The 23,462-nt window shown below is 47.8% G+C and overlaps 11 protein-coding genes across 11 annotated transcripts; 5 read left to right on the plus strand and 6 right to left on the minus strand.

The window, feature by feature from the left end:
- Positions 1-704: 704 nt before the first annotated feature.
- EV420DRAFT_1551838 (serine hydroxymethyltransferase-domain-containing protein) lies at positions 705-2,890 on the minus strand. The gene is made up of 9 exons (XM_060473489.1): positions 2,751-2,890; positions 2,592-2,699; positions 2,339-2,539; positions 2,264-2,271; positions 2,126-2,216; positions 1,767-2,068; positions 1,585-1,714; positions 1,303-1,537; positions 705-1,244 (listed from the first exon to the last, which is right to left on the minus strand). The coding sequence occupies exons 1-9, from the start codon at positions 2,862-2,864 to the stop codon at positions 907-909; spliced, it is 1,527 nt and encodes a 508-aa protein (XP_060329470.1). The 5' UTR covers positions 2,865-2,890; the 3' UTR covers positions 705-906.
- Positions 2,891-2,960: 70 nt separating this feature from the next.
- EV420DRAFT_1551839 (ribonuclease H-like domain-containing protein) lies at positions 2,961-5,250 on the plus strand. The gene is given in 11 exon segments (XM_060473490.1): positions 2,961-3,083; positions 3,139-3,293; positions 3,352-3,419; positions 3,475-3,594; positions 3,648-3,845; positions 3,895-3,995; positions 4,049-4,203; positions 4,257-4,502; positions 4,553-4,860; positions 4,920-5,163; positions 5,176-5,250. The coding sequence occupies 10 exon segments, from the start codon at positions 3,037-3,039 to the stop codon at positions 5,094-5,096; spliced, it is 1,575 nt and encodes a 524-aa protein (XP_060329471.1). The 5' UTR covers positions 2,961-3,036; the 3' UTR covers positions 5,097-5,163; positions 5,176-5,250.
- Positions 5,251-6,165: 915 nt separating this feature from the next.
- On the plus strand, positions 6,166-7,576 carry EV420DRAFT_542868 (ribonuclease H-like domain-containing protein). The gene is made up of 6 exons (XM_060482524.1): positions 6,166-6,303; positions 6,358-6,459; positions 6,517-6,665; positions 6,719-6,958; positions 7,012-7,307; positions 7,365-7,576. Exons 1-6 carry the CDS (start codon positions 6,299-6,301, stop codon positions 7,536-7,538), a joined length of 966 nt encoding a protein of 321 aa, XP_060329472.1. The 5' UTR covers positions 6,166-6,298; the 3' UTR covers positions 7,539-7,576.
- Positions 7,577-7,704: 128 nt separating this feature from the next.
- Positions 7,705-10,474, plus strand: EV420DRAFT_1551849 (ribonuclease H-like domain-containing protein). The gene is made up of 11 exons (XM_060473491.1): positions 7,705-7,889; positions 7,945-8,219; positions 8,278-8,348; positions 8,399-8,512; positions 8,567-8,690; positions 8,743-8,822; positions 8,879-8,979; positions 9,032-9,201; positions 9,258-9,497; positions 9,552-9,847; positions 9,896-10,474. The coding sequence occupies exons 1-11, from the start codon at positions 7,819-7,821 to the stop codon at positions 10,025-10,027; spliced, it is 1,674 nt and encodes a 557-aa protein (XP_060329473.1). The 5' UTR covers positions 7,705-7,818; the 3' UTR covers positions 10,028-10,474.
- A 1,908-nt stretch (positions 10,475-12,382) lies between these two features.
- On the minus strand, positions 12,383-13,073 carry EV420DRAFT_1271889 (uncharacterized protein; the record flags this gene model as incomplete). Its single annotated transcript, XM_060467668.1, has 2 exons — positions 12,383-12,844; positions 12,897-13,073. Coding segments are annotated over 2 exons (639 nt in total), but the record flags the coding sequence as incomplete, so codon positions are not given.
- Positions 13,074-13,934: 861 nt separating this feature from the next.
- EV420DRAFT_542936 (uncharacterized protein) lies at positions 13,935-15,179 on the minus strand. The gene has a single exon (XM_060482526.1). It carries the CDS (start codon positions 15,063-15,065, stop codon positions 13,965-13,967), a length of 1,101 nt encoding a protein of 366 aa, XP_060329475.1. The 5' UTR covers positions 15,066-15,179; the 3' UTR covers positions 13,935-13,964.
- Positions 15,180-17,076, minus strand: EV420DRAFT_542980 (uncharacterized protein). The gene is made up of 3 exons (XM_060482527.1): positions 16,749-17,076; positions 16,533-16,696; positions 15,180-16,481 (listed from the first exon to the last, which is right to left on the minus strand). Exons 1-3 carry the CDS (start codon positions 16,909-16,911, stop codon positions 15,294-15,296), a joined length of 1,515 nt encoding a protein of 504 aa, XP_060329476.1. The 5' UTR covers positions 16,912-17,076; the 3' UTR covers positions 15,180-15,293.
- EV420DRAFT_542934 (B-cell receptor-associated protein 31-like-domain-containing protein) lies at positions 17,005-18,418 on the minus strand. Its single transcript, XM_060482525.1, has 5 exons — positions 17,974-18,418; positions 17,797-17,920; positions 17,688-17,747; positions 17,105-17,639; positions 17,005-17,040 (listed from the first exon to the last, which is right to left on the minus strand). Exons 1-4 carry the CDS (start codon positions 18,318-18,320, stop codon positions 17,493-17,495), a joined length of 678 nt encoding a protein of 225 aa, XP_060329477.1. The 5' UTR covers positions 18,321-18,418; the 3' UTR covers positions 17,005-17,040; positions 17,105-17,492.
- Positions 18,419-18,564: 146 nt separating this feature from the next.
- On the plus strand, positions 18,565-20,581 carry EV420DRAFT_1310203 (uncharacterized protein; the record flags this gene model as incomplete). The annotated part of the gene is made up of 8 exons (XM_060468559.1): positions 18,565-18,714; positions 18,768-18,879; positions 18,936-18,990; positions 19,042-19,534; positions 19,587-19,742; positions 19,795-20,098; positions 20,153-20,245; positions 20,296-20,581. 8 exons carry the CDS (start codon positions 18,565-18,567, stop codon positions 20,469-20,471), a joined length of 1,539 nt encoding a protein of 512 aa, XP_060329478.1. The 3' UTR covers positions 20,472-20,581.
- Positions 20,582-20,583: 2 nt separating this feature from the next.
- Positions 20,584-21,867, plus strand: EV420DRAFT_1551859 (uncharacterized protein). The gene is made up of 2 exons (XM_060473492.1): positions 20,584-21,485; positions 21,541-21,867. The coding sequence occupies exon 1, from the start codon at positions 21,000-21,002 to the stop codon at positions 21,465-21,467; it is 468 nt and encodes a 155-aa protein (XP_060329479.1). The 5' UTR covers positions 20,584-20,999; the 3' UTR covers positions 21,468-21,485; positions 21,541-21,867.
- A 547-nt stretch (positions 21,868-22,414) lies between these two features.
- EV420DRAFT_1335884 (histone chaperone) lies at positions 22,415-23,445 on the minus strand. Its single transcript, XM_060468866.1, has 4 exons — positions 23,398-23,445; positions 23,262-23,349; positions 22,860-23,205; positions 22,415-22,812 (listed from the first exon to the last, which is right to left on the minus strand). The coding sequence occupies exons 1-4, from the start codon at positions 23,416-23,418 to the stop codon at positions 22,692-22,694; spliced, it is 576 nt and encodes a 191-aa protein (XP_060329480.1). The 5' UTR covers positions 23,419-23,445; the 3' UTR covers positions 22,415-22,691.
- Positions 23,446-23,462: the final 17 nt, after the last annotated feature.

Below are 23,462 nucleotides of genomic sequence, written 5' to 3' on the forward strand. Positions count from 1 at the left end.
TAATCAGCCAGGTTGGCAAAAGTTTAGTGAATACCGAAGACTCCGGAGCTCGCACGTAAGAGAGGCAAAGACTTCGGTAATTTGCACAGAGGTCCTAGAGACACCTTTAGCCACAAATATAGTGGCGGCGGTAAAGAAAGGCCAAGCCTACGAGCGACGAGAAAAGTCGTATCTGCAGGAAAAGACAAAATCTGGGCAAGTTTTCGTCTATGATAGTTTTCCAAGTTCAAATTCAGGGACTGAAACGTATCGACCCGGCCGGCAGATTATCTAGACTCCTGCAAATAGATCGACTTCTTCGCCCATGGTATCGCGATTCATCTGGACATTTCTGATCAAATTCTGAAGTTCTGGATAAAACGTTAACGAAGTTCATCAAGACGAGTAGAAACAACGCAACCCCTTCCTTTGAAACGTCATGGAACAGTCCCAATGATCCCTTATGCTTCCACTGCTACGGGAGACCATAATATAAATGTTCCCTCCGAGCTGGAACGGGTTCAGTCGATTCGGTCAGTGCAAAGTGCCATAGCTTTTTCCCCGTACCCGGACGTTTTACGACAAAACTGGAATCCAGGCACAGATAACTCCAATAACCATGAATTATGCGTCAGGAATATCAGTGTGTGCGATATCAGATGTTGATGGCCAGATTTTTGTGTGTTACAGAGATCTAGTCCATTTTCTTGTGGGCGTCGGTGGGTGTCCGCTTCAAACAAAAATGTGAATTTCATATTTGTCCTCCGACTTCTGAGAGCTTCTGTGGTGGTTGTTACGTCATGCCGACGGACTCTAATGGTAGGAACACTAGTACTACAAAACACTGGGACGATGTTGAATGTCCCACTACAAATGAATGACTACAAATACAGACGTTGAATCTTCTCTACATGCATCATCTCACACTCAATCTTCGTGAATGCCCTCAGGCTTCTTGAACGACGCTGCGTCCACACCTGGGAGTGGCCACTGCTTGGCGAACTCCCGAACTTCATTCCTCAGTTGCTTGACCTTGGCAAAGCCTTCCTTGCCCCCCTCCTGTGTTGTAGCAACCCGAACGAAGTCCTTCAACATTTTTGTTCCGGCCTCCTTCTGTAGGACCAACGATAGCTGCACAGCTCGGTGCAAGAAGTCGGCGACGACCTTGATGTCGGACTCGACCATGTTACGCGATGTCAGTGCGGACGTGCCCAAGCGAATACCACCCGGAACCTGGGCAGAGGCATCACCAGAGACGGCGTTTTCTAGTGTGGGTCAGTCAGTCAGCCGGGATGGAAGACATTGAAGGAGAAGAGAACTGACTGTTGATGGTGATACCCATGAGATCGCAGACCTTCTCAATCTTGCTTCCAGTCAAGCCGAGAGGGCGCAAGTCCCAGAGAACGAGATGGTTGTCGGTTCCGCCAGTCTGGAGTTTGTAGCCATGTTCCGAGAGCGAGGCGGCGAGTGCACGAGCATTAAGGATAACTTGCTTAGCATACTCCTTGAATGCAGGCTGAGCAACTTGGAGGAGGGCAGTGGCGACAGCGGCAATCGTCTAGCGACGTGTAAGTATGAGACTACTCGAACAGCTAAAAGACTTACGTTGTTGTGGGGACCTCCTTGACACGCAGGGAAGACGGCCTCATTGACGCGTTTCTCAAGATCTTTGGTGTTCTCGAGGTCTTTGCGGAAGAAGATCAAACCAGCACGAGGACCACGGAGGGTCTTGTGACTAGCAGTACGGGTCAGCACACAAACGAGAGACAGCATTAGAAGGGTCTTACGTCGTAGTAGTAACGACATCACAGTAATCGAAGGGGCTATTAAGCTCCTGGGCGGCGACGAGACCACTGGTATGGGCCATATCACATAGGAGCCAAGCGCCTTCCTTCGTCGCCGTCTTCTTAAGCTCAGCGTAGTCCCAGTCGCGAGGGTATGCAGAAGCACCACAGACGATCATTTTTGGCTTGAAGATCTTGGCCTGGGCAGCGAGAGCGGAGTAATCAACGAGGTTGGTATCGGGAGTGATGGCGTAAGGTAGCGACTGGAAGTAGATGGAAGATGCGGTCATCTTCTTCTTAGCCGTCTGTTAGTTCGAGCGACGTCAGTTAGTTCCCTTTAACATGGATGAATGGATTCATACGTAGTAACCATGAGTGAGATGACCTCCATCGGGAAGACCAAGACCCATGAGACGATCCTGAGGCTGGAGGAGAGCAGTAAATGCAGCGAAGCTGCGATGGAGTCAGAGAAGGTCACGATGACAGTACGGTAAACTAACTTGGCTGTCTATAGATTCGAAAAAAAATAATAAACTATTAACAATAAAATAAAATGTAAAAGGCACGGGACTGACGCTTCCGGAGTAGGGCTGCACGTTAACACCCCATTGTGCGGGGTCGAGGTTGAACGCTTTGAGTGCTCGTTTGCGGCACAGGTTCTCGAGTTCATCGATGTATTCGTTACCACCATAGTAACGAGCAGAGGGGAGACCCTCGGAGTACTTGTTCGTCAAGATGGACCCGTTCGCCTCCATGACAGACAGACTGGTAAGGTTCTATTATGTCTGTCAGCATCATGATCCCCTTCTCCTATGAGATGTGACCGACCTCTGAAGCAATTAACTCCAGCCCAGAAAGCTGCCTCCATGTCTCTTTATCGATGATGTTCTGCACCTCTGGATCGATTTCTGCCAAGGGGGCATAAAGCATTTTGTTCTGCAATAAAAGCGAATCAGATCACATCATCTGCATTCAGACTAGGCTTACGAATTCCGGCGTCGATGAGGTAGCCATTTTTCTGATACCCAGACGAGAGAAACGGATGTAAGGAGGGAAGGAGGGTAACCGAGATGGTGGTCGAGGGAGGAGGAGTCGAATCATGGTTGAGAGCGAAGAAAAATGGTGGGAGGATCGGCCGGGTATCTCCGAACGGGAAGTGCACTGCCTTATGTAAGGTACCTCTGCGGTACTCGAGGCGCGAGACCTTTTTGATATCGAACCGTCACAACCTATACCAACCTTTCTAGATTTATCTTCACGCTATTCACGAATAATGAAACGAAACGACACCTGGGATTTGCTTGGACAAGGCGGGACTAGGTACGCCTTTTTTGGTTGTCCTGGCGCTCAATTCTCACCCTCCTTCGACGTGTAGCACCGTGACTAGGGGTAGCAACCGAGGAACGCCAGATGTCATGCCCTCACAAAAGAGACGGAAACTGGAACAGCAAATCAAGCTAAGGGCGCCTCTTGAAGAAATACAACAACGCCCTCCATGTCAACAGCTGGATGCCGAGAAGGACGACCTAAGTGAGCACCCTATTCATTCGCTCAAGCGCAATGTAAGCTAACAGGTACTTACTATCAGTTATTCAAATCGTTGATTTACATGAGATACCAAGCTCTGGGGATTTGATTCTCACCGGTTCTACACAGGTACGTTATATAACTCAACTGTACACTACATTTAACTTGAACAGAGGGAATACAGCGAGGAAACAGCGTGACAGCCCATATCCGTGGTTTTACGCCGTATTTCTATGCTCGACCTAATGAACCTGGCCCCTTTGGCTCATCTGATCATATGAAGGCATTTCACTCCCTCCTTAACGTGCGTCCCCTTTCGCTTACTATCAATGAAACATCTGGACATGACCGACGCAGGCTGCTACTGGCGTAATTAACGTAGAGATCGTCTCTAAAGTAATCACGGGCGCGACTGGAAAAGCGTGTATGCTCTTCAAGTTGACTTTCGAAGATTCAGAAAGTCTTCGTGCTGTACAAAATACACTTCTGGGTGCCCGATATGATGTCTATGAAGCGAATGTGGACTTTGCTACACGATTCCTAGTAGACCACGAGGTGACAAATCTGCATCCATTACGATTTGCTGTGTTCTCAAGTTTGATAGCTCCCAGGACTGGGCGGTTGGGTCAAGTTTCTTGCCGGAAAGTACAAAATGGTGGCCGCCGGTGACGCTAAATCTCACTCTCAAGTCGAGATCTTGATTTCGTACGTCGATTTATTGATTTTATCGTCCAATACACTTGTTCACACAACCACAGACACAACGCTGTAACAACTTGTGCTGAAGACTACCCCACGGCCCCTTTGAGAGTGCTGTCCTTTGATTTCGAAACCCTGTTCAACCTCGAAGAAAAGAATTCGAAACCATCGACAGATCCAATCATTCAAATATCAAACATAGTTTCTCGCCTAGGTCGGTCGAAGTACTTGATCCTGCCAATTGGTCAGTAACGATTAATATCGTAGGAGAGGCGAGCCCATTTCTTCGCGTCATTTTCACTCTTGATTCATGTGATCCCATCGATGTTGACGTCTATGTGTGTTCATACGATACGGAGAGGGAAATGCTTCAGGCGTGGCAGAGTTTCATACTCGCTGTGGACCCTGATGTGTTGACGGGCTACAATATCATGCATTTCGACCTCTCGTACATCATAGAGCGGGTTCATTTGACAATGCCCGGCTTTGATTTGAACTTGAGCCGATGGAAAGGTGCGAGTCGCGCATCAAATAAACGAGACGTACTCATCTTTGTCACTCAGTATCTTCGATGAATTGGTCGCAGCCATATTTCTATGAAGAGCTATTCCGTGTTAATGGGTTCTATAAGAATGGCCGACCTGGTAAGTATGTTGAGGTCGAAGGTCGAGTTGTCTTGGACTTGTACCGGTATTTTACCCGGAATCACGCTCGGTTCCAGCTTGACAGTTACTCTCTTAAGAACGTCGCCCAGAAGATTCTTTCCGATGACCCAGACTCACAGAAGCTAGACATGGAATATACAGATATACCAAGATGCCAGAACGAAAGCTCTGCTACCCGACGCCATCTAGCGATATACTGTCTACAGGTACGCATCATGTATTCTCCCTGATCGAGGTTGCTGATGGAGCGTTCTGGTCTTTGAAGGATGCCAAGGTGCCCCTGCAGCTTCTAAACAAACTCTGTATTTTAGAAGACTACCTGGGGAAGGGTAAGGAGAAACAGGTTCCTTTCGCGAACCTGTTAGCTCCGACACCTTGGCTTGAGGACCTAGGTGTCCAGCTCGCTGAAGCACGGTCTGTCCAATCGGTCATCATCAACTGATGGCAGGGACTATTTTTATGTACCAACATCTATATATACGAACTATGTATTCATCTGTGTATCTGTTCCAATGTGTCGTCCAATGTGTCGTACGCGACCAAACGTATCAAGTATTTCTTCACTGAATAACAACCAAATAGCAACTTGAAATCACATCAAGCGTGTTCCATATCATACGTGAGCGTCGAAGAGAAATTGGCGGGTCACTGATGCCATAGCATATCTTCGGGCATTCCCGAGTCCCGAGCACTTGGATGGGGGCCGGATTCGTATTTCACCTTATACTACCACGTCGATATATACCGACAGCTTTTTTTCACATCGTCCAAGGATAATGAAGCGAACAGACACCTGGGATCAGTCAAAACTTACCGGTGGAAGGTGTATCTCCTCCCACTCAACTCATTCTGTACTCCCAGGTTTATAATCTTTCCCAGCTCTGTAAACAAGCGCGATGCCTCCCCTCCAGCATCAGGACCAATAGCTTCAAGTTCTTCAAAGAGGCAGAGACTGGAACAGGAAGTCAAAAGTCGACCTGCTCTCGAGGAAATGCTGAAACGTCCTCTGGTCCCGCAGCTTGACCCTGAGACAGACGACCTCGGTACGCTTTGTTTATGCTCTCAGCTTGCGATTTATGTAATGCTTCAACAGTTATTCAGATTGTTGATGTTCACGAGTTACCTGACTCTGGTTACCTGGTTATTACAGGATCTACTAAGGCAAGTTCTCCTTTGGGTTATCCAACTTGTGCTGTATCTTCACTCGTGTGAATTGCAGGCGGGAAATAGCGTATCAGCTTTCATCGGCGGGTTTTCTCCCTACTTTTATGTTCGCCCCAAGTCTCCAGCGTTCCGCAGCAAGCGATGCGGACCTCGTTGCGCTGGAAGAGTATCTCGGCAGTATGCTTCCCCTCGCTTTCTTGATTCTCGTTCCTGAACAGTAGTTCGCATAGGGCGCTCAAGGATATGTAACAAAGCTAGAGACGGTTAAGAAATATCTGGAGGGAAATGAGTACATGCTTGTCAAAATAACTTTCGAAGACATAGGAAGTCTTGGCACTATTCGAGATGAGTCTTTTCACTGGACCCTCTCTACCGATTCACTTCAATTGACTTCCATCGTCCTCTCTCCATCCAATACAACGTCTCCTTACGAAGCTATCGAAGCAAACGTAGACTACCCGACACGGTTCTTGGTAGACCATGAGGTTCGTCAGACTCCCGTTGCCATGGCTCTATTACATTCTTACGTTTATGCCCAGTTGCCAGGACCTTGGTGGTTGGGTCAAGTTCCCCGCCAAAAAGTACGAAGTCATGCCTGACGCCGAGCGCCAATGCCGTACTCAAATCGAGATTGAAATCTCGTACGTTTGTCGTTGCTAGTATGACGGGTCGTGTTTCTTGTTTTGATTCTTCCACAGGCACGATGAGGTGGTGACCTACGAGGACCGTGGCAATTCCCCGCTGAGAGTTCTGTCCTTCGACATCGAATGCATGTATGATACAGAGAACAAATCGGTACCGTCTATTCATCCTATCATTCAGATTTCGAACATGGTCGTTCGAATGGGTGAGCGTTTTCGAGAGATCGGATGACTACTGAGGTCTGACTATATCCTTTAGGAGAGTCTGAGCCTTTTCTGCGTGCAATTTTCACGCTTAACTCGTGTGACCTGATTGAAGATGTCTACGTTTGTTCATACTCATCTGAGAGTAAGCTACTTGAGGCGTGGCAAGACTTCATCCACGATGTGGATCCCGATGTTTTAACAGGTTTTAACATCTTGAATTTTGATCTGTGGTTCATTATCGAGAGGGCTCAGAAGCTGGCTACCCTTAATGTGGAACTCAGTCGCTCCAAAGGTACGAAAACGTACCCTTCTCCGACACTTGTCAATATGCCCACTTCTATGTAGGATCGTTGGCGAAACATGTCAACTACAACTTTTATTCCGATAGATACGGATCCAGAGAGGGAAGAAATGTCCAGATACCAGGCAGAGTCGTTCTGGACTTATTTCGACATCTCCCTCGAAATCACTCTACGTTTAAGCTCCAAAATTATGGTTTGAAGGATGTCGCAAAATGTCTTCTTGGCGATGGCCCCGATTCACAGAAGATGGATCTTAGCTACCAGAGCATAACAGAACTGCAAGAAGGACCGGAAGCGAATGGGGCGACTCGCCGCAAAATGGCAGTATATTGCCTCCAGGTGAGAATCATCTTGGTTTTTGAGTCGATGCACAGACTGACTCCAGGATTCACAAAGGATGCTAGGCTGCCTTTGAAGCTTCTGCATAAATACGGTATTGTGGAGGGTTATTTGCAGAAGGGAAAGGAGAAACAGGTGCCCTTTGCGAATCTGTTGGGTCCATCTCATGCATTGCAGGAGTTGGGCGTCCCCAATGCACGGGCCTCTCAAGCCGTTATATCCGACTTCTGATTGCTTAGGGTGGTCCATAGGTGCTGTACTTCTCAGTGTAATAAAATATTATTGCATTAACTCACGTCGCGAGGCATCCTGGCAAGCCGCGTTGTCGCGGCGTTGACTGTCAGGTGATATTTTTCTCACAAGTTTTGCAAATTTATCTAAACTTTGTTTGGGTCGTGTTATACCTCCGTCAGTGGCCACTCAACGTTCAACATTCACTTCTCAGCAATAGGTCAGCTGCGACCACCAAAAATCTTGTACCAACCCTTACATTACGCGTCTATCGATACTGATGTTCGTGGGGCCCACGATGCCGTGGCGCTTTTCAGGCCTGCTGTCCACGAGGATGACCACCCGTCATGTGTGCGTAGCTGGTTTTATTTTGCTGCTAGATATTATGCTTATTTGTGTCTTGTAGCTTCCGGTCCCGGGCTATCTTCAGGCGGCCCATCGCCATTTTCACTGGCAATTTACTATCCACAATTCCTGGAGGTGCCACTCGTAGTGAAATAGAAGGGCTCATGATAAATTTTCGGGACCGTCTATCTATAGCTGCCAATGTCAACCAAAGAACTACCTGGAGGGGCCTATCAACGGATACCAGTACAACTCAGTCCTTAGAACAAACAAATCTGCAAGACCTCCAACAACGTCCTACATGCTCTCTGTCAGATTCCCTACGTGATAATATAGGTATATATCTCTTCCTTGCATCAGAGCCACATGGTGATATTCGCGGATTTGTTTACAGTATTCCAGCTCGTCGACATCCAAGAATCGCCCTATGAATGTGGCCACCTGTTGATGTATGGCGTCACAAAGGTATTTTCGAGTGGCGCCTCGTGCACATATACTGATTATGGCGTAATAAGTCCGGAAACAGCGTTTTGGCAACCATTACCGGCTTTACACCCTATCTTCACGCGTACCCCAAAACAATCTTAGATGATGAGCGAAACGTGGAAGCATTGAAGAATCATCTTCTTGTATGGATCAATTCTTCCTAACTCACTATATCGACGCGACCTGATAACTTTCAGGAACTCGGGCTCGGTAATGGAGGTATCGAAATTGGCATCGTTCCCAATGGGCCAGATATTCAGGGTGCTGACAGACCATTAAAACTAACATTTTCCGGACCAAACACCCTTCTTCGTAGCAAAAATAAGTTTCTTGATACTCAACAGATGCATCTTAACTCATATCGGACAATTACAGTTACTCGAGGATGCTGGCGTATACACACTTGTCCATCCGCAGACAGACACTATGACACGGTTTTTGGCCGACCATCAGGTTAGTGCGTTATGACGTGCCTTACGCGGATTATCATCATTGTTGCATTCGTATAGTTACCAGGCATGGGAGGCTGGATTGAATGTCCTGCCCAGGATTACGTGCTCACGAAAACCAGCGACCAAGTCTCGAGATGCCAGATTGAGCTAACCGTCCCGTACGTTTGTTGAAAGTGTATGTATCTTCCTATCTCTCATATTTGCAACAAGTCACGACGCGTTAAACACATCCGATTCGCGAAGCTCGGATGCTCCGCTAAGAATTCTATACTTTGATATCGAATCCATGACGCGAGAAGATCCCAAGAAACCAGGGAAATTCATTTCGGAATCTTCGCAAGATCCAGTCATACAGATATCCAATATGGTTTCGCACCCAGGCAAGTGCCACAATTTTTCTTTTGATTTACTCAGTCTTATAATGAAACTTCGAAAGGGACTAGGGACCCATTCTTGCGTGTCATCTTTACTGTCGGGTCGTGTGATCCCATCGAAGGGGCTCATATTCAATCGTACGCGTCGGAGAAGGAAATGTTAACTGCCTGGCAGCAATTTGTCCACGATGTAGATCCAGATGTCATGACCGGCTGGAACATCTTAAATTTCGACCTGGACTACCTCATTACTCGGAGCCGTCAATTAAAATTTGATCTGAGACTGGGAAGGTTGAAAAATGGTGCTGCGCCGATCCTGTCGCTCACCTTTCGTCATTTCTAATACATTTCTCTAGGACCGCCCACTTCCTCGAAAGCGCAAAAATGGTATAGCTTGAAATATAATCACTGGATGGGCCGAATGCTGTCCATTCCAGGCAGAGTGGTGCTTGATATGTTCCGCCACTTTGCTTGCAATCATGACAAGTTCAAACTTCGCGGCTACGCGCTCGGAAAAGTCGCGGCAAAGTTGCTGAACGATGAGCCCGGGATGCTGAAAGGGGATGTCGCATACAGCGATATACCGAAACTACAGGCCGGCCTAGACGCCAACTCCTCTACTAGACGAGAATTGGCAGTGTATTGTCTTCAGGTGCGTATTCGACATACAATACTTCCACTTTCTGACAATCGGTTGAAGGATTCGTATATACCACTGGTGCTACAACACAAATACCACATTCTCGAAGGGTACATTGAGATGGGAAAGACAAAGCGCATGCTATTCCATCGTATGATGGAAAGAGAAGAGCCTGTCACCAAAGCTACCTAGGTCCTTCCAGCAGACTAGTCGTCTATCACCGGATTTTCTGAAAGTATTTACGCTCATACATCATTGAATAAATCCTTGCACGACGGTTGTGCTAAAGACGTGATCAACGACATCGTGCTGAGTCTCCGTCGGAATGTTTCTCTGACCATCTGTCTCTGCTCAAGGATGCCCCTGCTCTGAGGTTTTGTACACTGCCACACGAACATGAGTTTTGGCATAGTCTGTCCAATAGATCATCTGCAGGCAATTAGGTTCTTGCCAGAAAGGATGAAGATGTATTAGATTTTACCATCGGTTTTTGACAAACTAGCTTCATCTTTCTCAGCACACGGGACTGTCTCATACGTTCTTATTCGTCACTGTATCTTCAAGGAGCTTTCGCTTGCGTCGCCACTGTCCTATAAACGTGATAATTCGGTCCAGTATGTTTCCAGATGTATCGCCGTGTGGTAAAGATTGTGGCAAGGAACTGACTCGGTGAGGCACCCACGTTTTAGGCGACGTGCCTCGCGCGGAATCGGGTTCCACTGTAATGAACGCCGAGGAGACGATCCTGCTGATAGCCGAAAGACGGTCCGGTTGCGAGTCAGGGACAACTGCATCGAAATGCTGCAAGCACACAGGCCACGCAGGGTCACTGGGTCGAATCAAGGCCAGTTGCTGGAGAGTGCTTTCGTCGGAACCCTGGAAGAGGGCTGTGCAGGCAACGACGAGACTGTGGGGTTCATGCAAGTAATCCAGAGCCTCCTGACGTATGCGTGGATCTAGGAGAATGGAATTCAACCCGACGATGAAACCGCGCACACTTTCATTCGGTAGAGATGATTGCAACAAGCGCTCTACGACATCGAAGTAGCGCATTTTTACAAAGGTCGAGTATGCCTCATTAGCAGTGGGGCTAAATTCGAAGAGGTACCCCATTATTTCTAACGTCGTCCGCAAGTCACGATACCGATAACTGGATAACCAATCCTTGACTGAACCTATTTCGAAGACGACGTCGACGAACTTTGCCGTTACAGCTGGTGTACACCACTCGTTGGCGTCTGCAAATTGACCGGGAAGTGGACTGGTGGAAGTGATAAGTCGCAAGAAAACGCGCAGTGTGCTATGCTGTGCAGGCCATCCAAGAACTGAAGCATTTCCAAACACGTCGGAGAGGATGAGCGAGTACAGCGTCTCCAGGGCCGCATGGCGATTACTGTCTAGGCCTGAGCAGGGTAGTAATCCGAGCGGATGCATGTCGACATTCAGATTAATTTCGATGTATTCTATCATTGTGTCCATCAGAGCAGACTGGATACTGGCACGTGATGAAAAGGAGGGTGTGATCATAGCTAGAAGAAACCCCAGCCGTTGGTCGTCAGGGACAATGTAATTCGAATCCTGTGGTCCTTCCATAGGCGGACGATAGGAGAGGATATATTCAGCCACAAAAGGGTAAATGCAGATTCGCACGGCTTCCTGGAATGTTAGAGGGTCATTGTGAAGAATCGAATCACAGATAAATGGAGGTGTTGCGCCGTGGACTGTAAATGCTGGGGCAGGACAAACCCAGTCCTGTCTCCAGTAGTAATTTGGAATAGCATCTAGGAGACTACGACTCAGGCCGATTCCGCCAGTACTCAAGGCATTACGAAGGAGATTGATCCAAACGATCGGCTGCAAACGTAATTGGCGTTCTGCAGGAGTGCCCGAAAGACTCCTTCTAACCACTTCTCGAGCCTCATAGCTTCGTGTCCAGAAAGGCGTTGAAGCAACGATACCAGCAAAAAGGTCTGGCTGGATGTAGTCCACGTTGAGTGCCGTTGATATGTGGAGAAATGTCTTATCGTCGCTTCTTCTGACGCGGAGGTGGGCGCGAATGAGACGCTCGACCTTGGCTTGTTGAGTTGGTTCAAGGATGGTTCGAGTATCAATACAATTGTTGATGACCTCGACACATGTTTGAGAAATACCCTTCATGCATTGCTTCAATAAGTTTACCGACTTTAGCGGCAGAGCACCGATGGACTGAGCGACAATGCTTTGGACGCTAGGATTGGATGACATCGAATACAACCATGATAGGGCATTGACGTCCGTGCTCTCAGCAGTACGTCTGACAGCATCCTGCTCCACATCTTTGAGAGTACGGACATGAGGTTGCTCTGAGAGTTGCGGTTTGAAGATGGGTAAGATGAGCCAATTGAGCAGGCCATCGTGAATGATATGCGTGTAAAGAGAATAAACATATTGGGACAGCGGAGTTTTGTAAGGGCATGACGGATAGAGAATGGGAAGAAAGTTGGTGATTGTGTATACTGCAAGCACAGTAAACGTGATGGCCCCTACTGCGGACGCAATTGCCCGCTGTAAGGGAACCAAAAATATTACCAGGCCAACGAGGAATATCCCGAGAGATGCGCTCATCAGGACAGGAAGGAATCCAATAATGAAGGGCACGCTCCACTCTTGGAGGCCCATGTATCGGAATTGACGTACGCGACAACGGTCGCGAGGCGTTCCAGACGGAACGGACATGTATTGATGAATCCATTGCTTCGTTAGCACCGCGACCAGCGCGGTGGCGAGACTGAGAGAGAGACTTGTGAACCAGAGCCCGTTGATCCATGAGTCGGATGTCGCTGGTCGAAAATCAGAAAAAGGCGTGAGACCCGAGCGAGGGATGCTGTCTACAAGTGTACCGTTTGCAGCCGCCCGTTGGACATTAACAAGTTCGTACAGAAGTGACGCCGTAACCAGGGTATAGTCGAGCTGTAAACTTTGCGATGTTTGCACGACGAAGGTGGTAACCACAGCTGAGAACAGACCGGCCTGCCAATGGGAGTTAATGAGAAAGTAGTATGTGTGGCGAGCTGACACGCACAAAGACGAGCAACACATCTAGGCTATCCTTCCATCCTTCCACCAATTCACGGTCGAACGCTGCACATTCTTCGAGGAATGTTCTCCATACACGAGCTGCTGGGCCCAGTTCTTCATATTGCTTATCCTCCGGGAGCTTCTGTTCGTAGTCAAAGGGATCGTTTCCTTGGGTTCCCATGAGACTTTGCTTTATTTTGAGGGAAGAAAAATATTACCTTTCATGATAAAATCGTGGCTCTTGATGCCAAATAGTCCACGCCTGGACCGCCTACGACTTGGAGAAGATTCGTAGATTAGATTTTCGACATGAGGCTCCTGAATAGGTGCATCGACGCGCTCAGACGACATTAAGCTGCTTCTGTCGTCACAGTCGCAATGAACTGAATGAAATGGGCAGGCAGGCAGGCAGGGCAGAATGAACTGGCTGAACTGGAGCAACGAGTGGACCAGTTTCCTACTTCGAATTGTGCGGAACTTCCCATTGCAAGGTCCCAATAAGGAACGGCCGGGCCCACCTGACATGACCAGCCATGTACCACTGCGAAGGCGTAAACTTTTCGCAGGGTAAACAATCCAACGAAAAGAGATATAGAGATATCTCCCACATTGTCTTGAAGTTGCCAGGTGGAATTATTTTTTAGGGCAATAACGCGCTGAAAATGTCCAAAAATGTACTTACTAAGCAAAATTACTCAGGTTAGGAATATCATCAGCATGGAAAAGAATGTGCACAATATTGAATACAGGGAAGCTGAACATGGAGAGTGCGGAGGTGTGGCAGAAGCCAAAACCCTTTGAAGAATTATTTGCGAGCTCAAATGATTAAATCCTGTATCAAGCATAAACGTTAACAACGAAGAACTAGAGGGCAGTGCTCGGCTCATATAAGAACCTGTATTGTGGGAGCATGTGAAGACGTTAATAGACATACGAGGAACTTTCTATGCATGGGAATAGGTCTTCAAACGCTGCGTGCACGAGAATTGCATGAAAGAAAATTTGTTCAATAGGCAACTATCCGAGTCCTACGTCTAATGATATTGATATATATATATATCCAGAAGGAATTTTACACTTGACCATTACCGCTGAACATTGCGACTTCCGCGCTGGTGGACCGACCACGATGCAACCAAAACTGATTCCATAGCCTCAGCCATAATTTAGTTCTCGGCGGCGTATTTTCCGGACGGTAGCTCCCATCGTGATCTCGTCGCGGTGTCTGACAACCAGGCATATTGATCCTGTAGACTCCGACGCAACCTCCTTCAACAAATGTTTGAAAGTCCCAAATGGCGTGAGAAAGGCGCGTAGAAGAATATTCGACTTCGAAGTGCGCAGGAAAGGTGTCAAGTTTCTTTAAGCACTCTCGCCATGCGGGATTATCCGGGCGAAGGAGCGCGAGGCGACGAAGAGCCGAAGGGGCCTTGTTCTGCATGAGGAGAACTGCGCAAACGGTGAAAAGATTTTTGGGCTCGAATAGGTACGCTATAGACTGCTGAAAAGTCTCAGGTTTCAGTACATCGGATTCCAACCCGGCGATAAACGCATCCAAAACCATTGATAAGGCACGGTGAAAGTATAAATCACCACCGCGTAAATTCGCTATTGGATCAAGAAGACGCCCAGAAACAAAACGAGAAAAAGTCTCATTCATCACGGGAGGGAATCGGAGAAAATAATGGACTAGTTCAGCCGCTGCTGAAAAATGATCAAAGGTTGCGTCGTCGCGAGAGTGAAGTGGTTCATCGCGTGATGTCCATGCTTCATCCTGGAAAGCAATTCGGACAAAGTTAGCTGCCATGATTGGTGTGCACCAGTCCTCAGGAAGGAAACGAGGACGAGGAGACGTCGAATTGAGCACCCGAAGAAATACCATCAATGTGATACGCAGGTCTTGACTTCGAACAGAAGCATCACCACCAAATTCGTTGTTTGAAATTAGTGTATATAGGAGCTTCAACACTCCGTAACGATTGCCGTCTAGTTTGAAAGAAGGAATTTCGTCATGCAGCTGAAACGAGTCGACAGCCATACAAGTCCCGATGCTGCGAATAACACCTCCAAACAAGCTATCAAGAGAAAGAATGCGGCCATAGGTTTTTTGGATGGAGGGTGAGCCAGCTACCGTCAACAGAGAACATAGCCGGGAATTCGTCAACGGTGCCATGATGATAAACACTGTTCATAGCATCTGCATGCCTTTGAAGTATGACATCAGCTACGTATGGGTACAGATGAGTGTTGACGGCTGTCCAAAGGGGTACCGCACGATGATCTGTGCCGGGAACCGAACAAATCTGGAGTCCGTTCGATGTCAATACTAGAGGAGGGGTGGAGCCGATACGCCAATAAGATAATGGAATTGCATGGAATAACCATTGGACAAGATCTTCTTCTAAGATACTTGCTGCTGGAGCAGATTGCCCCATACAATGGGCTGCAGATCAAGGTCCAAGTCTGTCGAGACTAAATTTCGGATCTCTCGAAGATAGAGTTGACCGAACTGGATAGACAAAAGTTCTGCGTAGACATCTGGAGATAACCGTTTTCTTTCCACTTCGGGATCCGGTGTCGGTATAAAGAAGAACTTGTCATCCATGGCAAGGCGCAGGCTTGTGCGAATAAGCCTATCAAGTTTGCCTTCCTGAGGATGACGTGGGCAGAACACGACACTGGCGTGGATCTCGCACATCTCTGATATTCCTTTTGCGCGGTGCTTTAGAGATGCCACGGACTTCAACGGTAATGCACTAACTGCCTCCACAACAATCCTCTGTACGGCCGGATTGGAAGATGTGCAAAATAACCAGGACAAGGCACACGCGTCTGTTTCATCGGCACTCAGCTTAACAGCTTCACGCTCTGCTTCTCGAAGTGTACGAATTGGAGCTTTTTCGGGGACGGGGACTGGTGAAGATCCAGACCAGTATCTGGAAATCGGGGAGATGACTGAAGTGAAGATGCCGTTATGGGCAATATGGGAATAAAGAGGGAAAATGTACTGTGACAACGGCGTCTTGTATGGGCACGAGGGGTATATGATGGGCAGGAAGTTGGCGACGAAATACGCAGTGAAGGATATGAATGTGATAGACCCAACGATGGATGCAATCGACACTTGGAGCGGGACTAGAAAAACAACTAGACCAACTACAAAGACGCAGAGCGACGCACTCATTAGGACAGGTAGTAGTCCAATAATGAAAGCTACACGCCACTGCTGTAGTCCCATGTATCGAAATTGACGTACACGGCATCTATCTCGAGGTGTGCCCGATGGGACTGCCATGTACTGATGGATCCATTGTTTGGTCAGGACAGCGAAGAGTGCGGTAGTCAGGCTGAATGAGAGACTGGTGAACCACAGCCCATTGACTAACGAATCGGAAGTTGTAGGTCGAAATTCTGAAAATGGAGTAAGGCTTGAACGAGGGACGTCGCTCACGAGGGAGCCATTGGCTGTTGCACGTTGGACATCGATGAGCTCGAATAGCAGCGACGCAGTGACTTGGCCATAGTCGACTTGTAAGCTTTGGGACGTCTGAGCGACGAACGTAGTGACCACCGCGGAAAAAAGACCAGCCTATTCATTCATTAACGAAGGGAAATTAGATGTATTAGTAGTTGTACTCACGAAAACTAGCAGAACATCCAATCCGTCCCTCCATCCCTCCACCATCTCGATGTCAAACCCAGCGCACTCTTCAAGGTATGTTCTCCATACCCTGGCCGCAGGTCCTAGCTCTTCGTACCGCTTGTCTTCGGGGAATTTCTGTTCGTAGTCGAATGGATCACTCCCTTAAATTGAAATGAGTTTCGCGACGGTAAAGTAACAATCAATAACACCCACCTTTAACTAAATATTCACCTCTCTTCATGCCCATCGATCCTCTCTTAGATTTCCTTTTTCTGCGTGACGCGTAGTAGGTCGAACTTTCGGCCTCAGGCTGGCGCATTCTTTCAGCAGAATTGCTCTCGTTTTTATTGTCAGACATATCTTGGGAGGAAGGCATGGTCGTGAACCAAGGTGGTAACGCAAGGCATCAACGCTGCATGGCATTGAAAGAAGCTTCGGAGAAATCGGCCCGTAAGTATCTCTAGACGCGGTTAGCATTGACGGTTCTGTTCACCATGATGTTCAGCTAATCCAGTGGTACAGGTTATTCATTAGCTTCCCTCTTTACTGATTTTTCCGGATGTGCTTACGACGATAAATGGTCTCCGGTTGGTATTTTTGTACCTTGCGCTCGTGTCTGCCCGTGTGCGTTGCCGCCTCCGCCGCATGAGCTCAAGAGCTTCAGGCGCAGTGGGTTACTGCGTGAGCTGATGGCGGTGTCAACTTCTTTATGAAATTTAATATGCCTGCGAGAAAACAGCGAACTGAAAATGTAGAGAAACATTACATAATTTGAACATTGACAAGGACATTGTTGGCTATTTACCATTGTAGGTGCAGATGTATCCGATCTTCAACTACTGACGTTCCCCCAATAGTATTCAAAGCCAACGTAGATTACTATGTACAACGACATCGTACATTTCCCGTTTTAGGACAAAAAGAAAAGGATCATGTTGGAGGTTCTAGGAGGGCCACTCAATCTGACTTGCTCCTGGGAGATGACCCGGATGCCTTGTTGTAATCATCGGACAAACGGTCGTATTCAGCTGCCTGAGAGAGAGCCTGAGATTTGAGAGCCTCAAGGTCTTTGTTTGCTTTCTCTAGATCGCGCTTCAAGGCATCCTAGAGAAAATGAGCCTGGTGGCGACGACGGAACAGTGAGTGGCATACCGATTCATCTGCTTTCTTTCGCAGCTTCTCCAGCTCCTTCTTCGATGACTCAACATCACCCTACCAAACGTTCAGACATGCTTTTTCAAAGGGGAAAACGGTGGCTCACATTGCCTTTGTGTTTCAACAGCTCCTCCTGGGCTTGGATGAGATCGAGAATGATGGAAAAGGTACGCGTAAGGACGAGGGATAAGAAGAGAGTGAAGCCGGTAAGATACACGTTTCTTTGAGAACTGCATTAAAGAAACACGTCAGACCACGTTCCACATCGAGTCAGCGAACGCACTAGAATTTACGCGCAGCAAGGTTGGTCTCCGTGCGCACGTCAGAAACACCTTGCTGGCCCGACTTTGCGAGCTCAGCTTCGGCGGTAACACGGAACATTCGCTGAAGAGCGTCGAAAAATAGAATTCCAACGAAGATGAAAGATATCTTCAAGGCATAGGCGATTTTGGCGACAAACGGCGAGGTGGATAGAAAGTTGAAGACACGCTTCTTGACTGTGTGTGGCAGAGGCAACACGATGAGGCAGAAGGTGCCCATTTCTGCGGCGAGCAGGAAAAAAGTAAGGGAGTAGTAGATGGTCATGGTGAAGATGAAAGAGAAACACGTAGACGTCAGGCTGTGCAACATGGAGTGTATGGTAAGAGCGTGACGTCACATATCCATTTTGGGGTCACCCGGAATGGGAACAAAATTAGGACAAGAATTTCAAGAGCATATAATCGCATAACTCTGGAATTTCGTGTAGTGAACTGTACTGATTCGAAATAATTCCTGACTCAAAATACTCCTCGTCATCTTAATTCGGTCATTGCCGATGAATCACGTGCATTGCCATATATTCTCTCCGTGACTGTGACTGACGACGCGTAAGATGGACGTGAACATCAAGCATGCTGGCAAGACACACAATGTCGTCCTTAATCCCGAATTACCGCCTCTGCACTTCAAGGAAGCGATTTACCAGGTCACTGGCGTCCCAGTGGACCGCATGAAGGTCATGGTAAAGGGTGGCGTTCTCAAGGTAAGGCCCTTGCAAGAAAATTCTTCATCGATGTTGAACTGATTAGCTGCTAGGATGATACAGGCTGGAAGAAAATAAATCCCAAGGCCGGACAGACGTTCATGGTTATCGGTGCCGCCGGAGAGCTTCCCAAGCCGCCGGAAAAGCCTATTACTTTCCTTGAAGGTGCGACAATATTGTCTGAATTTCAGCGACACGGTTTAATGACTATCTCGCTGCAGATATGGAAGACTCTGAGCTTGCGGAAGCATTGGCGATGCCTGTGGGCCTCAAAAAGTATCTCTTTTCATTCTAGCGTTATCATATCTTTTCACTGAACTTCTTTAGCTTGGGAAATACTTGTTACATGAACTCTACAATTCAAGCTATCCGAGCCATACCACCTCTTCAATTGGCGCTCAACAAGGCAACCACTACACCACCCCTTGTATTGACCATTCGCGACCTTTACAACAGCATGTCTCGCACCACGGAACCTGTCGTTCCCTACGCCTTCCTGACCGCACTTCGGCAAGTACATCCCCAGTTTGGCGAAATGGACAGAAGCGGCGGCGGCGGGGCACCTCGTGGATTCGCTCAACAAGACGCGGAAGAAGCTTACAGCCAAATCCTCAATTCCCTGCGTGAAGTCCCCGACTCGGATGATCCAAGCAAGAGGTTCCTTGATCAATGGATGGCCGGTGAGATCCAGCGGGTGACGAAGCTTGAAGTGGATCCATCAGAAACACCTGAACCTCCTACTATTACCTCCGAGAAGGTCATGAAATTGGAGTGCCACATCTCAATTAATACGAATTATATGGCCACTGGAATCTCCAACGTGAGTTTTTGTACTATTTCATGTAATCATAATGTGCTCATGTCGTCGGTAGTCACTGAAAACGACTCTTACGAAACACTCCCCTAGTCTCGGACATGACGCGTCCTATATCCAAACCACGCGCCTTACGCGTCTACCTACTTACCTTACTGTCCACATGGTTCGATTCGCGTGGAGGGCCGATGTTGGACGCAAAGCCAAGATCATGGTGCGCGAAATCCCCTTGTCTCTACTACCAATCTAACTTGATGGGACTGCAGCGTAAAGTCAAGTTCCCAACCACTTACGATGCACTGGAAATTGTATCGGACGACCTCAAAGACAAGCTCACGAAAGTGAACCGACGTTTAGTAGAGATCGAGAAGAGTCGAGCGGAACGTCGGAAGGCTCGAATGAGGCGCCGAGGCTTGGCCGGTGGTGCGGAAGCTCAAGCCATGGATGTTGATGACGGAGAACCGGAACCAGTTAAGAGAGCCAAAGAACGGGAAGAGATTGATAATCTTGTAGATCCCGCCATCAAAGCCGATATCGGAGCAAGTTGGAGTGGATTGTACGATCTCGTGGGTAAGAAGCTATCGTGTCTTATGTTGAATCACCTGGCTAATTACACATTCCAAGCCATCGTAACGCACAAAGGTGCAGCTGCAGATTCAGGTCATTATATTGGATTCGCTAAGAAAAGCGTGTTTCACGACCCATCATACTCTGGAGGTACGTCAGTTTCATTTTACGGGTGGACATTTGTTTATGTTTCTGTACAGCTCCGGTCGCTGACATGGACATCAACGCTCTTGATACCATTGAAGCTGATGAAGACTGGTACAAGTTTGACGACGACAAAGTATCCGTGTTCCCCAAGGACAAATTGGGTACCCTGGACGGCGGTGGAGAAGATTCTTCAGCGTACGTTCTGGTGTATCGAAGTCGATTCGTGTAGAGATAGAAACCTGCAAAATTAACATGTGTACAAGTTATCGTCATGCCTGTAATTGGTGTAATTGCAAACCGTCTCAACGGAAACTCGTGACCCTCGGAAAACACAGCGTCATTTGTTCGTTGTAACATACTCCGTTTTCTTTGACTTCCATTTGTCTGCTTCTTGTTACCATCACGGTCGAAACTCCATACTCAAGCAGAACTAGCCCTTCGGGATCACTTCGAGCTGATGGACCATTCTGCGTTTCCTCCGGAAGACTATGAGCACACGCAAGTCGGCAACCAAGCACCAGGTGCACAGCTACTGGCTGCTGTTGGACAGTGGATCCGGTATCATCACACTGTTGTCATGTTTTCCCAGGATTATCTATCTTGACGAGATGGAAACGGAATCATCGCCGCTTTCGATAAATACTTACAAGCTGACATACGGGTTCCTATTCCACCGCACGTTCAGTGACCACTATCTTTTCCCACTGAGAATCTTGTACTACTACTACCCTTGAGGAGCGTTGAGCGCCCAGCATCGATGCCAAAACTTACACGCGAGTGCGGGCCGCCGCTGTTCTTGTTGACGTGCGCATCGCTCTTTATCTCCAGCATCGTTTTCATATTTTCCATGCTGCATTTGGGATATGACTCGTTCTTCACGATCCCGGCGGTCTATGCGGTCACCCTCATTTACCATGTGACGATCCTCGTTTTGGAGCACCGGAATAGCGCCCGCTTGGATCCTGCCTCGTCGACGACGCTGGGGAGCATTATTTGCGGGGCGGCGGTGGGCGCTATGTGGTTGGGGGCTTTCACGGTCGTTTTGTTGGTTACGGTCTTGTTTGGGGATAAGGCTATTGGGGAGGATAACGGGGAATTGTGGATCCTCATTGTACAATGCTTTATAGCGCCTGTGGAAGCGCTCGTCTTGTTGGCGCTTGTCTTACGGAGCGCTCAGGAAAGACGGCAGGGGGCGTCCGAGAGCTGGAGGAAGGTCGAAGAGTAGTCATCTATTTATTCTGAGGTAAGGATGTTCTCTCTTGATGTGTTCCAGAAGGCTGATTTTGTGCTGTTGGAAGATACTCCCGATGCAATGATACCAAGAACTGACAATTTATGTACTTTCAGTACTTTCGTTACCGGACACCATTCTACAGACTCGGAATACCCTTTATCTCAATGTCAAGGAAAGCATGTTGATACCAATCTTACATCTGCTACAGCAGGACCAACTGGAAGCACACAACCCCAGGCCATTTTTATCGTAGCCTACAAATGACGGGTTCATTTTTGGACTCATCGTAGACTCGTGTATTCTTTGTAAGTAGACTGGGTAAAAGCTGTGCTCTCCAGCTCGATGCGTGGTTGAGGGATCTTACACATTCAGATCCTCTCAGAACCATGTACATCAAACGGGTGTTAGAGTAGGTGATGAGTAAAGGGGGAGATGGTTTTGAACCTGTGCTTTACATAAAATTGATATGTTGAAGTGGGATTGAATAATATTGGAAACGGGAAGAAACTACACTGTTCCACCACCTTACTCAGGCCTCATATATTCTTAGAAACGTCGAATTGTGATCAATACTATGAGGGATCACGACTATTTCGCAGGGGGGTTCCGAGGGTGTATTTAGTGCTAAACAGCGTGAGATAGGTCAAATTAGCTGCGAATCTGAAATCAACCTTACTGGGTGGGTAAACCGCCTTACCAGTATGATATAATCACTTCTTGGTCCTCCCTCCCTTGCCATTGCCCATACAATTTCAAGAGCTGTGTTCAGCGGGCAAAAATGTGCTTTCGTACCAGTACAGATTGCTGCTGTTGATGCGAGGTAAAGTGGGGGGCTGTCTCAAGTCTCTTTTACCTTTGTTGATAACCCTAATATTGATCACTGGTCGACTAGCACACGCCAACGCGCCTGGAGCCTTTAGCTTTGACACTCAATCCTACCTGGCGACGAGGCTGAAGGTAGAGCACCTATTTCGCCCCAATTCGCGTCAGAAAACCGGTCCTAGAGAAGCCCTTTGATAAATAAACAAACGTTGAATAGCAGCTGCGAATATGATCCACAGAATGCCCTTCAGTTCAATGTCAAGGAAAACACGTCGATACCATCTGATATGTGCTACAACACGACCAAGAAAGGGATATAATACCAACTCGAACAACTTACACCCACTATCATAGAAACAACTCCAAGGAAATAAATGATTGGCATCTTCGCGGCTATGAGGGTGCACCGTTGGGTGCCGGTGTTTCTCCAGAGTCTAAATCGTCGGCAGAAGGAACAGGAGCAGATGCGGCAGCACCAGTAGCCACTCCCTCTTGTCGCGGAGGCGCGACATCCCTAAAAAGATATGAGAGAAGAATATTCCGTGGCAGGCTCAAACGCACCATTTTATCTGAAATCGCGTAACACGGGGCTTGAGACTGATATCTCTCACTAGCCGCTCGAACATGACTTTTGATGGGGGCGTCTCTTTCATCTCTTCGTTGTCGTACTCCGTATTCTGATAATATCCCACTCGAACAAACTCCTGGTCCTTGTACGAGCCGGTTAGGATTAGAGCTGCCACTCCAAGGACATCTTCTAAGGGTATTTTTGAGGGATCCGGGGGAGAACCTTCGAACTCGAATGAGTTGACGCCGGATGGCACAGGTCCGACAAGACAATCGTCAAGTTCTTGGTCCAGCTCTTCGTTGCCGGGAGACGAGACATAGATGAGCTTCCATTCGAGATCTGACAGTGAAATGAGCCTGACATGTGCGCGCCTAACGTCCTGGATGCCACCGTACCGTCTTTCAGTGGTGCTATGCACTCGAAAGTGACCCGAAAGCGGTACACGTCGGAAAATCGAGCTGGATTGTTGATGAATTCGACGTTCTGAAGAGATATCAGATACCTCAAAGCTCTGTGAAAGATAAAACGTACTCGTATCGTAACGATGGACATTCTGCTGGTGTTGGTAGTGGTGGTAGGTGGCAAGAAGTTAACGG

Source organism: Desarmillaria tabescens (assembly GCF_030435595.1).
Source record: "Desarmillaria tabescens strain CCBAS 213 chromosome Unknown EV420scaffold_23, whole genome shotgun sequence".
NCBI classification, from domain to species: domain Eukaryota; kingdom Fungi; phylum Basidiomycota; class Agaricomycetes; order Agaricales; family Physalacriaceae; genus Desarmillaria; species Desarmillaria tabescens.

Coding starts and splice junctions, on each gene's coding strand:
- EV420DRAFT_1551839 (XM_060473490.1), top strand. CDS start 3,037: ATGAAACGAAACGACACCTGGGATTTGCTTGGACAAGGCGGGACTAG. Junction 3,595..3,647: donor CATTTCACTCCCTCCTTAAC/GTGCGTCCCCTT, acceptor TGACCGACGCAG/GCTGCTACTGGCGTAATTAA. Junction 4,503..4,552: donor GAACTTGAGCCGATGGAAAG/GTGCGAGTCGCG, acceptor TTTGTCACTCAG/TATCTTCGATGAATTGGTCG.
- EV420DRAFT_1551838 (XM_060473489.1), bottom strand. CDS start 2,864: ATGATTCGACTCCTCCTCCCTCGACCACCATCTCGGTTACCCTCCTTC. Junction 2,700..2,750: donor CCTCATCGACGCCGGAATTC/GTAAGCCTAGTC, acceptor CTTTTATTGCAG/AACAAAATGCTTTATGCCCC. Junction 2,540..2,591: donor TGGAGTTAATTGCTTCAGAG/GTCGGTCACATC, acceptor CAGACATAATAG/AACCTTACCAGTCTGTCTGT.
- EV420DRAFT_542980 (XM_060482527.1), bottom strand. CDS start 16,911: ATGCCTTCCTCCCAAGATATGTCTGACAATAAAAACGAGAGCAATTCT. Junction 16,697..16,748: donor AGGTGAATATTTAGTTAAAG/GTGGGTGTTATT, acceptor TTTCAATTTAAG/GGAGTGATCCATTCGACTAC. Junction 16,482..16,532: donor TGGATGTTCTGCTAGTTTTC/GTGAGTACAACT, acceptor ATGAATGAATAG/GCTGGTCTTTTTTCCGCGGT.
- EV420DRAFT_1551849 (XM_060473491.1), top strand. CDS start 7,819: ATGTTCGTGGGGCCCACGATGCCGTGGCGCTTTTCAGGCCTGCTGTCC. Junction 7,890..7,944: donor AGGATGACCACCCGTCATGT/GTGCGTAGCTGG, acceptor TGTGTCTTGTAG/CTTCCGGTCCCGGGCTATCT. Junction 9,498..9,551: donor ACTGGGAAGGTTGAAAAATG/GTGCTGCGCCGA, acceptor ACATTTCTCTAG/GACCGCCCACTTCCTCGAAA.
- EV420DRAFT_1551859 (XM_060473492.1), top strand. CDS start 21,000: ATGCCAAAACTTACACGCGAGTGCGGGCCGCCGCTGTTCTTGTTGACG.
- EV420DRAFT_542868 (XM_060482524.1), top strand. Junction 6,666..6,718: donor GAACATGGTCGTTCGAATGG/GTGAGCGTTTTC, acceptor TATATCCTTTAG/GAGAGTCTGAGCCTTTTCTG. Junction 6,959..7,011: donor GGAACTCAGTCGCTCCAAAG/GTACGAAAACGT, acceptor ACTTCTATGTAG/GATCGTTGGCGAAACATGTC.
- EV420DRAFT_542934 (XM_060482525.1), bottom strand. CDS start 18,320: ATGTTGCACAGCCTGACGTCTACGTGTTTCTCTTTCATCTTCACCATG. Junction 17,921..17,973: donor CTTGCTGCGCGTAAATTCTA/GTGCGTTCGCTG, acceptor TCTTTAATGCAG/TTCTCAAAGAAACGTGTATC. Junction 17,640..17,687: donor GAAAGAAAGCAGATGAATCG/GTATGCCACTCA, acceptor CATTTTCTCTAG/GATGCCTTGAAGCGCGATCT.
- EV420DRAFT_1335884 (XM_060468866.1), bottom strand. CDS start 23,418: ATGTCCATCGTTACGATACGA. Junction 23,350..23,397: donor TGTCCATCGTTACGATACGA/GTACGTTTTATC, acceptor ATATCTCTTCAG/AACGTCGAATTCATCAACAA. Junction 23,206..23,261: donor CATAGCACCACTGAAAGACG/GTACGGTGGCAT, acceptor TTTCACTGTCAG/ATCTCGAATGGAAGCTCATC.
- EV420DRAFT_542936 (XM_060482526.1), bottom strand. CDS start 15,065: ATGGCACCGTTGACGAATTCCCGGCTATGTTCTCTGTTGACGGTAGCT.